Below are 12212 nucleotides of genomic sequence, written 5' to 3' on the forward strand. Positions count from 1 at the left end.
TTATGTTCTAGATGTTTTCTTTAGTCTTATCGGTAATCAGACACTGGTAATAATGAATATTAATAGTGACAAATAAGTTAGAAATCAAAGTAATCTTGATGCTCGTGCTAGAATCTCCTTGCCAGTCCAGAAGACGGTCCCCAGGCATAGACATATCAGCTTTTACTCTGATGTTTTATGTCCTGTTGGCCAAAAAGTCAAGATGAAGTAATGGTGGCTTGATGATGGATTAGACATGTCTTTGGTGTGAAGAAATTCTACCTTAGCTGTTTGTTAGCTAGACCATTCTTCAAATAGAATCCAGGATCTTGCCTTTGAACAATTCTCTAATAGCTTATGGCTGTCAATCCATTTCTTTCAAGGGATTATATACCAATAAGAAATGCTAGAAAGGGTGAATCTCTTCTTCTTAGCTTTAAGTCCAGTTAATACTTCTATAAATCACTAGTGTCAAAACCAGTAATGACTTTGGCATCCTTGACTATATATTTCCATTGTTCTTTGTACGATGTGTGTGGTAACCAGAATGTCAGTATTCTAAAATACTCCTTAATGCCATTTATGGTACATGCAGTAATATCAGTTCCCTTATTTACCCCAGAAGACTGGGAGTTTTCAAAGACGTCAATTTTATTCCTACCAAGCCTTATGCTGATGTCTAGTACTCAGGCCCAAATTTTGCTTTCACTCACACTGCTTTAAAGCCGTTAAAGCCAATGTACAGCATCAATGTAAAAGAAATTCTGTGGGGGGAGGGGGGTAATATAGTGATAAACTAAAGAAAACATCTAGGATACAACCATTAGTCTGTGGCATTGGTAATGTAGGGGTGGAGGACTGTAGTGTCATTGGTAATAAAGATGTTGGGGAGGAGGTGTAATCTACTCTTATACTGCTGTTGCTACAGAATAACTTTTTGGTCATTCCTTAACACTCTGTTAATGGAAGATACCCCATCTCCTAGAACTGGAAGGGACCTTGAAAGGTCATCGAGTCCAGCCCCCTGCCTTCACTAGCAGGACCAAGTACTTATTTTGCCCCAGATCCCCAAGTGGCCCCCTCAAGGATTGAACTCACAACCCTGGGTTAGCAGGCCAATGCTCAAACCACTGAGCTATCCCTCTCTAATTGCATGAGGCTACGGTGCATAAAGAGCCTGCCCTATAAAGATTTTGTTGTTGTTGTTGTTTGTTTAATGTGCACTGTATTTAACTATGTTCCTTGCTCCTCCAGCCTCACTGAAATAATCGTCCATTTTCCTGCAGTCAGCAATTAAAAATGAGGAAGCTTATCGGCAATCCACTTTTCCCTAGTGAAAAGGAAGCCAATACACTAAAAACATTTCCTGTATTCTGTGGCTGAATTTTAACCTGTTCTGAGACAAAGTCATTCAAATAGCTTTCTTTCCAAAAGGAAAATGCAAAAAACAGGGTTAATCCTATAGGGAAAAATAAATGGTAATGTTCTTAATACGTACCAAGGAATATCAGGAGCATGCCCACGCCAATTTGAAGTATGAGGGATATGCTGATGAGAACAATAAGTGGGACGTAGAATGAGAAAGAAGGTCCTTGATCCATTACTGCTTTCAACTGGGATGCATTGGCCATCAGAAGAGCAACGTCCAGCATGCTCTCTGCAGCACTCTTCTTATTGGCGTAGTGGTTCATATTAATGCGTCGTGTTCTAGGCTGAAAGTGAAAATATTTCAATTATGGATACATCAAGTTTAATGGGTTAGCGAGCTAAGAAACAGACTTTGGTCCAGCGACTGATTTCCCTAATCTGCTCATCTCTGTACTGCTTTCATCTGTTTCTGTGTGCTCACACCTACAAAGATCCTCTAACCAAGGAGCAATAGATTGTGCCTGGACTTAAGGCAGATATGTACAAATGTATTAACTGTTAGAAGCATGTGCATCACAATTTCCATGTCACAAGAGACAGAAAGTTTGGGTAATCTGGATAATCTAAAGGCTTAGAAGTGTATAAACGGGATTGCTTTTAAACATTTTTAAAACCAGGGCTATACTTTAAACCAGCAATTCTCAACAAGGGGTACGTGTACCCCTGCGGGTACACTCAAGTCTTCCAGGGGGTACATCAACATATCTAGATATTTACCTAGTTTTACAATAGGCTACATAAAAAACACTAGCAAAGTCAGTACAAACTAAAATTTCATACAATGACTTGTTTATACTGTTCTATATGCTATACAGTGAAATGTAAGTACAATATCTGTACTCCAATTGATTTATTTTATAATTGTATGGTAAAAATGAGACCCTAAGCAATTTTTCAGTAAGAGTGTGCTGTGACACTTTTTTCTATTTTTAGTCTGATTTTGTAAGCAAGTAGTTTTTAAGTGAGGTAAAACCTGGGGGTACGCAAAACAAATCAGACTCCTGAAAGGGGTACAGTAGTCTGGAAAGGTTGAGAGCCACTGCTTTAAACACCCACTACACTGGATGAAACTCCTCCCTGTATGGGATGTGGGACAAGGCCTATGCACCACTGGAGTCATTCAATAATCCTATTTGAGTATTTGTTGGATTAAACTGCTGCATAAATCTTCCCCCCCCCCCCCCCAGATACACTGGTGGATATTCCCATGCTGCCCCCGCCCAACCATACGTATGTGGATATTCCATTTCTGATCTCATGTGATAGGAGATGGTTAAGACACAGGGGATTTCCAACACCAAATGCCAAAAAAGCAGTAGACATAGCAGGTCTGTTCTCTCTTGCTCTTTTTCTTTCCTTGTCCTTTAGGAGATCAGTAAAACTCTGTCATTGGCACCAGATTTCTAAAGGAATTAGGCACTTGGTGAGATTTTCAAAACTGCCTAAAAGCAGCTTATGTTGCAGCTGTGTTGGTCCGAGGATATTAGAGAGACAAGGAGGATGAGTTAATATCTTTTATTTGGACCAGCTTCTGTTGGTGAGAGCAAAAAGCTCTTGAGCTTACACAGAGCTCTTCTTCAGAAGCTCAAGAGTTTGTTTCTCCCACCAACAGAAGTTGGTCCAATAAAAGATATTAACTCACCCACCTTGTCTCTCTCAAAGCAGGTTAGGTGCCTACCTCCCTTTGACCGCTTTAAAAAACCTGGCCCTTGGTACACACTTGAAACCATGAACCAAATTATGCCTTCTGTTACACCCATAGTACAACTATACACCCAGGCACCTCTCCTCACCTCCATGAAGTTGCACAGGCATAAGAGGGAGCAGAATATAGACCTTCAATGTTTGATTTAATAACTCTTCTTCCTTACTGAATGTTTAATTATACAAACAACTTCCTTTTCTCTTGTGTGACTGACTATATATGAGCTTCCCTCTTGTCCATATCTTTGGTTTCTAACTACTTCAATATAATTTCTTTTGAAAGATTATAAGAAGTGTCGTGGCTGGGTTTTATGGTTTTGGGTTTTTTAACTCCTATTTGTTAGGGATATTTTTTACTATATAAACGTTTTCTTTGGAAAGGTTAAGCACTGTGGGAAAAATCTCTATTTAAAGGTTACTTCAAATGCAGAAGAGACTCTCTAATTAAACTGGTCAGTGGCTGTGATCAAAACAGCCAAACTTCCAGTTTCAAAGCCAGTTCAGCCACTGTCCATCCCGTGCTTGTCATCTTTGAAGCTAGAAAAATTTCAGTGCATTAAATGTGTTATGCTACACCACGTAACTTCCCAGTTCCTTCCAAGAGAACAAACTGCAAAATTTGACCTCATTTCTCTGGACACAATTTAAATAATGTACTGAGAGAAAAATGTCATGAAACAGCAGCAATGGGAATGAAGCCATGTAATCTTAGCCTCACACAGAGGGCTTGATTACTGAGACTTTGCTCATGGTGAAAAGAGGCAGTGTTAATTTTTCAGATCTAAACTTCAGTTAGGAAGAACTAGCTATTTATTTTGCTTTGTTTGGGACCCATGATATTTAAAAAAAAACACACAAAAAACCCTATTTGCCTCAGTTTCCGGGGGGGGAGGAGAGGACATGGACACCAGCTACATTGCAGTTCCTCGAATGATACCATCTCCCGAACAGCAGTGAGAACCTGTGTGGCTGTGTTCCCATTACCTTCAAGGAAAAGCAGCCCAAAATAAATGTTGGAGCTATTGAGCAAAAAGACTTAGACTAATATCACCTATTAATTGTACAGCAGAGGCTATATTCTGCCTGTGGCTGCAAACATGTAATGTCAATAACATCAAAAAGTTGCACAAGTGTAACAGCAGAATTTGGCCAGTGTTTTTCTATTGAAAATAACTTTAAAAAAATTTTATGGACTATCAAACTGATATCATTTGTGGGGTTTTGCAATAAGTTCATAACTGAGGAAGCATACCAATATCTGTTCAGGTATCTGCTGGCTAATTGTTTGCTTCTTCCTGCCAAAGAAACTGACTTGGTGCAATATTTGACATATCGGTAAATAGCAGATTGGTTTGACCCAGGCTCCAATTCTAAACGAAGCAAACAGATTGCTTCCCTATCCATATTACGATAAAAACTTTAGGGCCCAGTCTTGGAGCTCTCTCTGTTTTCCCTTTGGCTTCAATGGGAGTGGGAACATGGCCTTAAATAATTTACTTTAATACACAACTCTTAATTAACTACATGTAAATGGACTGGGGCTCATTCTGCTTTAATTTCCACCTGTGGATACAATGGGGTGCTCATGTGTCAGAGTGAAACTTGGCCTAGTCCTTATACTAGGAAAAGCACTCCCACATTTTTAAACATCCTGCCATTCCAAAAGACTTCCTTTGTTGTGCAGACACAGTGGACCAGTGCATGGGCAGTGGATTACACTGGAGTAGCTCATAAATGGAGTCACACCATATTAGCTGAGTAGACAATCTGGTCCTTTGCATTTAAAAAAACAAAGGGGGGGAGGATGGAGGGATATGAAGGGTTAATATCCTGATTCATTAAATGGTCTATTGTAGTGGCCGCTGCGTTCCAGCCCCATGTAAGGGTTATGGTTAATAGATATCCTTAGTCACTGACCTCCTGTTCTGAGCTACTGCGGAGCACCTCTGTTCAGCACTGTGGTTTGGGCTTTTGTGGATCATAGAGCAAACAAGTACAGTAATTTGGGTTTGAGTTGCTTTTCAACAATAACTACTTTAAATAGCAGGGAAAGTAAGACTGTTCTAGCTAGGCACAGAGAGAATACCTACTCTTGATATTCTAGTGCCTGCCCACTCCACTGAATTCATGTCCCATTTGTTAAGTTTACTATTGACGTTTTATATGGTGACTCACAGTCTCGGAAACTCAGATGCAGCTGTTCTAACAAATTCACCACTGAAAAATGGCAGTCCTCTACTGTATGCAAGTATTTCCAAACACCCGTTAGCTGAGGAAATGGTGGTGTTTATCGCTTTTTATTTGTGGAGAGGGGGAACGTAACCAGAAAAGTTCCAGGAACTTCCACACCCTCATTAGGCAGTGGTACTTCCCATCTGGCAAAAGAAGAGGAAAGGAACAGTGCATGGATTAATATGTCAGAATTGAAGATCTGACATGCTGGAAGATCAGTTTAAGGCAACTGCTGAAAATACAGATTTAGCTAGTACTACTGCAGAGGCTTTGCTGTCTATGGCAGTGAGAATCAGAAAAAAAGGCATATTATATAGCAATCTCTGTGTTTAAAATCTACGTTGGGGGAAAGCAGGAAATGATTTCATACTGTGGTTAAGAGAACAACATGCAAATAGCTGGCAGGTACCAGAAATTAAGTCTTTGTGCTGCAGCTTCTTGGCTTTAGAAGATTTAAGCCTGAAGCAAAGTGAGATACAGAAGCAAGGTCTATGCTAAAGCTTGAACTGGGCTTACAATAACTGTCCAAAATGCTTGTTGCTACTATGTGACTGTAAAATGCCACCCAGTGCTTGCTACCACAGCACTGTAACAGTGCCATGTATTTAACCAGTGCTTTCCATTTTATAAGCACTGTTCAAAAACCGCAGGGTATCTACCTTTTCCCCTCCACAAGGGCAACATTTGCCCCCTGCAGAAGAGCGGGGATTGCTCTCTTCTGCAGTGGCTCCTGGCACCCTGTGGCTCTGTCCAGTTCTAATGGAGCTTTATGCTATGTCTACACTGCGAAGTGAAGGTGTGACTATAACATGGATAGGCATGCCTATACTAGCTTTAATCTAGCTAGCGGGGATGACAATAGTCGTGTAGATGTGGTGGCACAGATTTCACTACAAGCTAGCAACCAGTGTGCGTACGTAGGCTTCCTGCAGGGCTTGCACTCTGGATGCTAGCCTGTGCTGCCACATCTCTACTGTTACCAATGCTAGCTAGATTAAAGCTAGCATGTCTATGCCTATCCGTGCTACAATTACCCCTTCACTTGCAGTCTGGACATACTGCTAATACTGGTGGCACTCCCTCAGCCAGTACCTGACCCTTTTTAAGGAGCGTTTCCCACACAGAGGGAAGACTATAAATACATTGCTACAGATTCCAACTATAGTAACCTTTTCCAGTGAGTGCAAGATAAAGATTGTGTTTCCACTACAGAGAGACCTTCCCCCAGTCAGTGGAAGGCTGGATCTTCAGAGGGCCCTCTGGTATTTGTGGCAGGAGTGATGGGGCAACTCTATTTTCCCCCCTCCCTACAAATGTATACAGGAAGGATAAGATCCAGCTACAGAAGGTTCTTTCCATACACATGTCTAGGGTCTGTCTCCCTTACTGTTTTTTCCAACATGCTTATTTTACCCAAACTGTGTAAAGATCCATAAGGAGCAGTGAGAGGACACCTGCTGCCAGACAGCTTACAGAGTAGTGGGGAGACAATTCTATGAAGAAATTTATTCCCCATCCTTTTTTCCTGGAGCTCTCTGGGTAAATGTGGCTGGGATAAAGCTGTTTACCTGCCTCACCATCAGTGCCGTACCTTAATAGCCTTGCACACCCCCGAGAATTGCATCCCTGCAATATGCAGCTAACCTTACTTGGAGTAGGTCTAGATGACGTGCAATAAAAAATGTCAGCAGCTCTCAGCACTACACTAATGCTAGCACTGTTGCTACCACTCGTGGGGCTACACCAGTGGATGTGTAACTTTGGGCGATCTGCCTAATGTAGATGTGGTCTTGGTTTACATGAGCACTACCGTGGTGAGCCAGTGCTGGATGTGATGATGGCGAGTCTTGTCCCAAGCAACTAAAATATCAATAGTGCCGGCATGTTTCTGCACCATTGCAAACACTTTGCATCTTTGGTCACAGAGCGGTGTGATGCAATCCCGTGCCATGCTCCTACCACCAGAATTATCTAGTACAGACACAAGTTACTGACTATATTGGTAGGGAGGGTGCGGGGGGGGGGCTCAGAAGTGTCTGAGAATGGTTTCAAAGAATCGCTCATGTGAACAAGATCTTAGTGTATTCAATTCCATGTTAACAACCTGCATGCATGCAGGTTTGCCACAGCAGAGCTGGTATCTGAGCTCTGGGTAGGGTGACCAGATAGCAAGTGGGACAGGGGGTGGGGGGTAATAGGCGCTCATATAAGACAAAGCCCCGAATACCGGGACTGTCCCTATAAAATTGGGACATCTGGTCACCCTAGCTCTGGGAATAAACCATATTTGTCTGTGCAGTGTGTTCTTTAGCTTTCTCTGAAAAGGGGAGCTGTGAAAAGCTTTCCCCATCTCCAGTCTCTGTGGCTCTTCTGAGAGCAGTGAGAACAGTTTGCTGAACAGCTTAGTTTTTCATTGACTGAACTTTCCCACCCGCCCAGCATCTTACAGCCCCTTTTCAAGGTTTGTGGGACTGCTGTCTTCACCAGCAGTGTTTAATCCCAGCTGTGGGGAGCCAACTAATTAAGACACAACATCAGAATAGTTGCATTGTTTTTCTTCTCTTAAACCTTTACCGAAAGATTAAAAGGGTAACCCGGGTAACTCAATGCTTATTTCCCCACACTATGGTTATATTTAGTAATATTTTACTAGGAACTGTATGGGTAAAAGAGAATCTTTTGTAACTACTTGTTTTTACTGACCATTCTGACCCTGTGACTTCCAGTTCATGGGGATTTCCTTTATAAAAAAAAGCCTTATTTCTTTATACCCGATGACTCAACAACAAAAATTCTCGGGCTTTCAGTTGCAACTCAGTGACGGTACCCACTTCAGGTAAAGTTTGAAAACAAATATCAAGGCAGTTTGCTAAACATACAGGTCTTGTGTGCATTATAGTAAGGCTCAAGCGTTTATGCTCTTTATTGACTCAGTGGTGAAAGTTACCTCATTGAAAAGCCTGAAGACCAAAGTCCCCTGTTCATTCACTAAACGATGCTCTCTACTTAAGCTTCCACACACTACCACACTAACATGCCTAAAGACTGACAAAGAGGAATGGCTTATGGGGGGGAGAGAGGAATTTAGTCTCGTTATTCAAACTTTGGCCTCTGCTGAGAGTCCCCAAAAGAGTACTAATTACACTATCAGGAGAGGTAAAAGTGTCAGTACCAATTCGTGTTCTGGTTTTTGATGTGGATACCTCTCCATGCTGGAAATTAGACTGCAAACACCAGCACCACTGAGCACTCCTTTCTTTCATTAACTCCATAACTATGTTAAAGTTCACTTCTGTGACTTTCTTGTGCCCTTGCATGTATGAAAGAAAATGCACTTGACTTCACGCGCTGGAGATTTTAATGCATGCCCTTTTGCTTCTGGCTTACATGCAGCTATTGTTCTAGTTAGCCTCTTACATTTCTCCCATCATACACATGCTTTCTAAGAGGATAGAATTAAATAGTGTTTGTTTTAGAACATGCCCATAACCAACAGAGGCCTGAAACTTAAAAGTTATGAGCCAGATTTTGCAAATGCTTGTGCATATTGAGGGCTATAGGGCTGTTAACATGAATGAACTTACTCACATACATGAATTGGGGTTTGCAAGATCAAGCTCTACAACTCTTAATCCATCCTTAACTGACTCTACTGGAAAACCAACAGTTTAGAGTTCTTAAACTAAACTTTCCATTTCCAGCTTCTCTGTGGGTACTGCAATCTTTGATTTGTGTGCACACAATACAAATTTGGGACGCTTTGACCCTGATTCAGAATCGTTGAGCATTCACAGCTCCTGTGGGTTTCAACTGGGGCTGTGAGTGCTCAGTGCTTCTGAATATCAGGCCCCATGTCTCAAGTTGGGCTTCCAGAAACTAAAGTATCCAAAAGCACTGGCCAATTCAGAAAACTTCACCCATTGCATGTGTATTATAGACAATACTTTGTCTGCAAAGCACCAAATTGCAATAGAGGAAAAGTGAGTAAGGAGGACAACTTCTGGATTTTTTTTTTAACATAAACCATTAGTTTCCCAGTGTCTAAGTGGAAATGTTATTCCTGTAACTACACCATTAAGCTGATTACATAATTGTTTGTCAATCGCAGCTTCCCCAGTTCTCTATCATTCACAAATCAGAAATATGATGGATAACTATGATGGATAACTATGCTGTCACTCAGCAAGCAGAAATATCTTGTTTTAGGAATTCTATCCTGAAAAGACTCCAGAGCCCTTGCTGCTTTTCAGTATTATGCCTAGGAAAATCTTTGGAATGGTGGCAGCTATGCAACAGATGGTTAGGACCTTCTTGTTTTTCTATCTCCGTAAAGATAAAACCTCCCAAGGACCCTGCCCACGACACCACACTCAACCACTAGTTAAGTACTGACGCAGACAGAAAAATACCACATACAGAACTGAGGGTATGTCTACACTGGCAAGTTTCTGCGCCACAAGTTATACCACTTTTATTAAAACGCTGTTGCGTGTCCACACTGTGCTCCTTTTGACGTTGGAGCGCATCCACATTAGCAGTTCTTGCCACGGCAAAGACAGCAGTGCATTGTGGTAGCTATCCCACTGTGCAACTGGCCACAGGGTGCTTTGGGAAGGATGTGCAATGCCTCATGGGGCAGGCACAGCATCACATGATGCAGGTTTCCCAATCCCATTGTTCCATGGGCATCCTACTACATTGCCAGCTGCTTTTCAACTGAAGGGGAGTGGGGGAGAATTTGACAGGGAGTGAGTGTGTGTATGGAGAGGAGGAGAGAGTGTGTTTTGGGGGACAGAGAGTGTGTGTCAGCATGCTGTCTTGTAAGTTCAGACAGTGGCAGGAAGCAACCAGTCCTGAGGCAGGGGGAGGGGGAAACTCCCAACATCAGCCCCGCTTTGAAAGGGGATGGGTGCATGTCTCAGGGCAACCGAGTTCAAAACAATGAGCAGAGCGATCACTTGAGGCATTATGGGACAATAAGCTGCTTTACTGTGCAGAAACTTGCCAGTGTAGACAAGCCCTCATCAACACCCCTTCCTGCCTCCATTTTCCTTAGAGGTCTGGCATTCAAGTGCTAATCCAGCTCAACAATACTAGCTTGTGAGAGCTGGTGAGATCACATCTTGAGATGGCATGGCTGCAGTCCATTATCACTACAGAACAGGGGACCTCTATAAACTGAGATGTTTTTCACAGGTCTAAAATCAAGAGTAGTATTATAGCAACATTATTTAAAAAGAAAAGGAGAAAGTAGGATTAATAATATATTCAGATAAAAAAGACAATACAGAATTCCTTAGAAAGCAATCAAGATGACAATGCAAATCAAATAGTAAAGTGTTTTAAAAGGAAAACAAATCCAACTTATTTAATCAAGACAAAACCATTCATGCTAGATTTCGTTTTCCCTGCATCATGTTTTCTTTTCACTTCTGCATTAAGGCTTTGATTCAGGAAAGTGTGTACACATGAACTTAAGTGCATCCCTATTCAAGACTGCACTAAGGGCAGTATGTAAGAACATGCTTAAATAGGACCAGATTCAGGAAAGCATCCCAATCTGCCATCATTCCCAGATTAGACAAGATTGCAGTCCCTGCATGTTAATGTATTGCGTTAATGCTTGCGTAGAACTTGTTCCAAAGAATGTGTATAACTATATCCTATTGTCTCTTACAAAACATAAGAACGGCCGTATTGGGTCAGATCAAAGGTCCATCTAGCCCAGTATCCGGTCTACCAACAGTAGCCAATTCCAGGTGCCCCAGAGGGAGTGAACCTAACAGGTAATGATCAAGTGATCTCTCTCCTGCCATCCATCTCCACCCTCTGACAAATAGAGGCTAGGGACATCATTCCTTACCCATCCTGGCTAATAGCCATTAATGGACTTAATCTCCATGAATTTATCCAGTTCTCTTTTAAACCCTGTTATAGTCCTAGCCTTCACAACCTCCTCAGGTAAGGAGTTCCACAAGTTGACTGTGCGCTGTGTGAAGAAGAACGTCCTTTTATTTGTTTTAAACCTGCTGCCCATTAATTTCATTTGGTGGCCCCTAGTTCTTGTATTATGGAAATAAGTAAATACCTTTTCCTTATCTACTTTCTCCACATCACTCATGATTTTATATACCTCTATCATATCCCCCCTTAGTCTCCTCTTGTCCAAGCTGAAAAGTCCTAGCCTCTTTAATCTCTCCTCTTATGGGACCCGTTCCAAACCCCTAATCATTTTAGTTGGTCTTCTCTGAACCTCTTCTAGTGCCAGTATATCTTTTTTGAGATGAGGAAACCACATCTGTACGCAGTATTCAAGATGTGGGCGTACCATCGATTTATATAAGGGCAATAATAAATTCTCCATCTTATTCTTTATCCCGTTTAATAATTCCTAACATCCTGTTTGCTTTTTTAACTGCCTCTGCACACTGCGTGGACGTCTTCAGAGAACTATCCACGATGACTCCAAGATCTTTTTCCTGATTCGTTCTAGCTAAATTAGCCCCCCATCATATTATATGTATAGTTGGGGTTATTTTTTCCAATGTGCATTACTTTACATTTATCGACATTAAATTTCATTTCCATTTTGTTGCCCAATCACTTAGTTTTGTGAGATCTTTTTGAAGTTCTTCACAGTCTGCTTTGGTCTTAACTATCTTGAGCAGTTTAGTATCAGCTGCCAACTTTGCCACCTCACTTTTTACCCTTTTCTCCAGATCATTTATGAATAAGTTGAATAGGATTGGTCCTAGGACTGACCCTTGGGGAACACCACTAGTTACCCCTCTCCATTTTGAGAATTTACCATTTATTCCTACCCTTTGTTCCCTGTCTTAACCAGTTCTCAATCCATGAAAGGATCTTCC

General features: G+C 41.6%; 1 protein-coding gene across 3 annotated transcripts in view; it reads right to left on the reverse strand.

Moving 5' to 3' along the window:
* The window catches only part of NINJ1 (ninjurin 1), a 33737-nt gene that overhangs the window by 13438 nt on the left and 8087 nt on the right, over positions 1–12212 (reverse strand). For all 3 annotated transcript variants that reach the window (XR_010589065.1, XR_006174306.2, XM_005305436.5), the window contains exon 2: positions 1478–1691. Coding sequence is in view for 1 of the 3 variants with exons in the window: in XM_005305436.5 (XP_005305493.1) it covers positions 1478–1691 (214 nt within the window). In the remaining 2 variants the exon portion in view is untranslated. The remainder of the gene's footprint in view (positions 1–1477; positions 1692–12212) is intronic.

Source organism: Chrysemys picta, chromosome 7 (genome assembly GCF_011386835.1).
Source record: "Chrysemys picta bellii isolate R12L10 chromosome 7, ASM1138683v2, whole genome shotgun sequence".
Taxonomy (NCBI): Eukaryota; Metazoa; Chordata; order Testudines; family Emydidae; genus Chrysemys; species Chrysemys picta.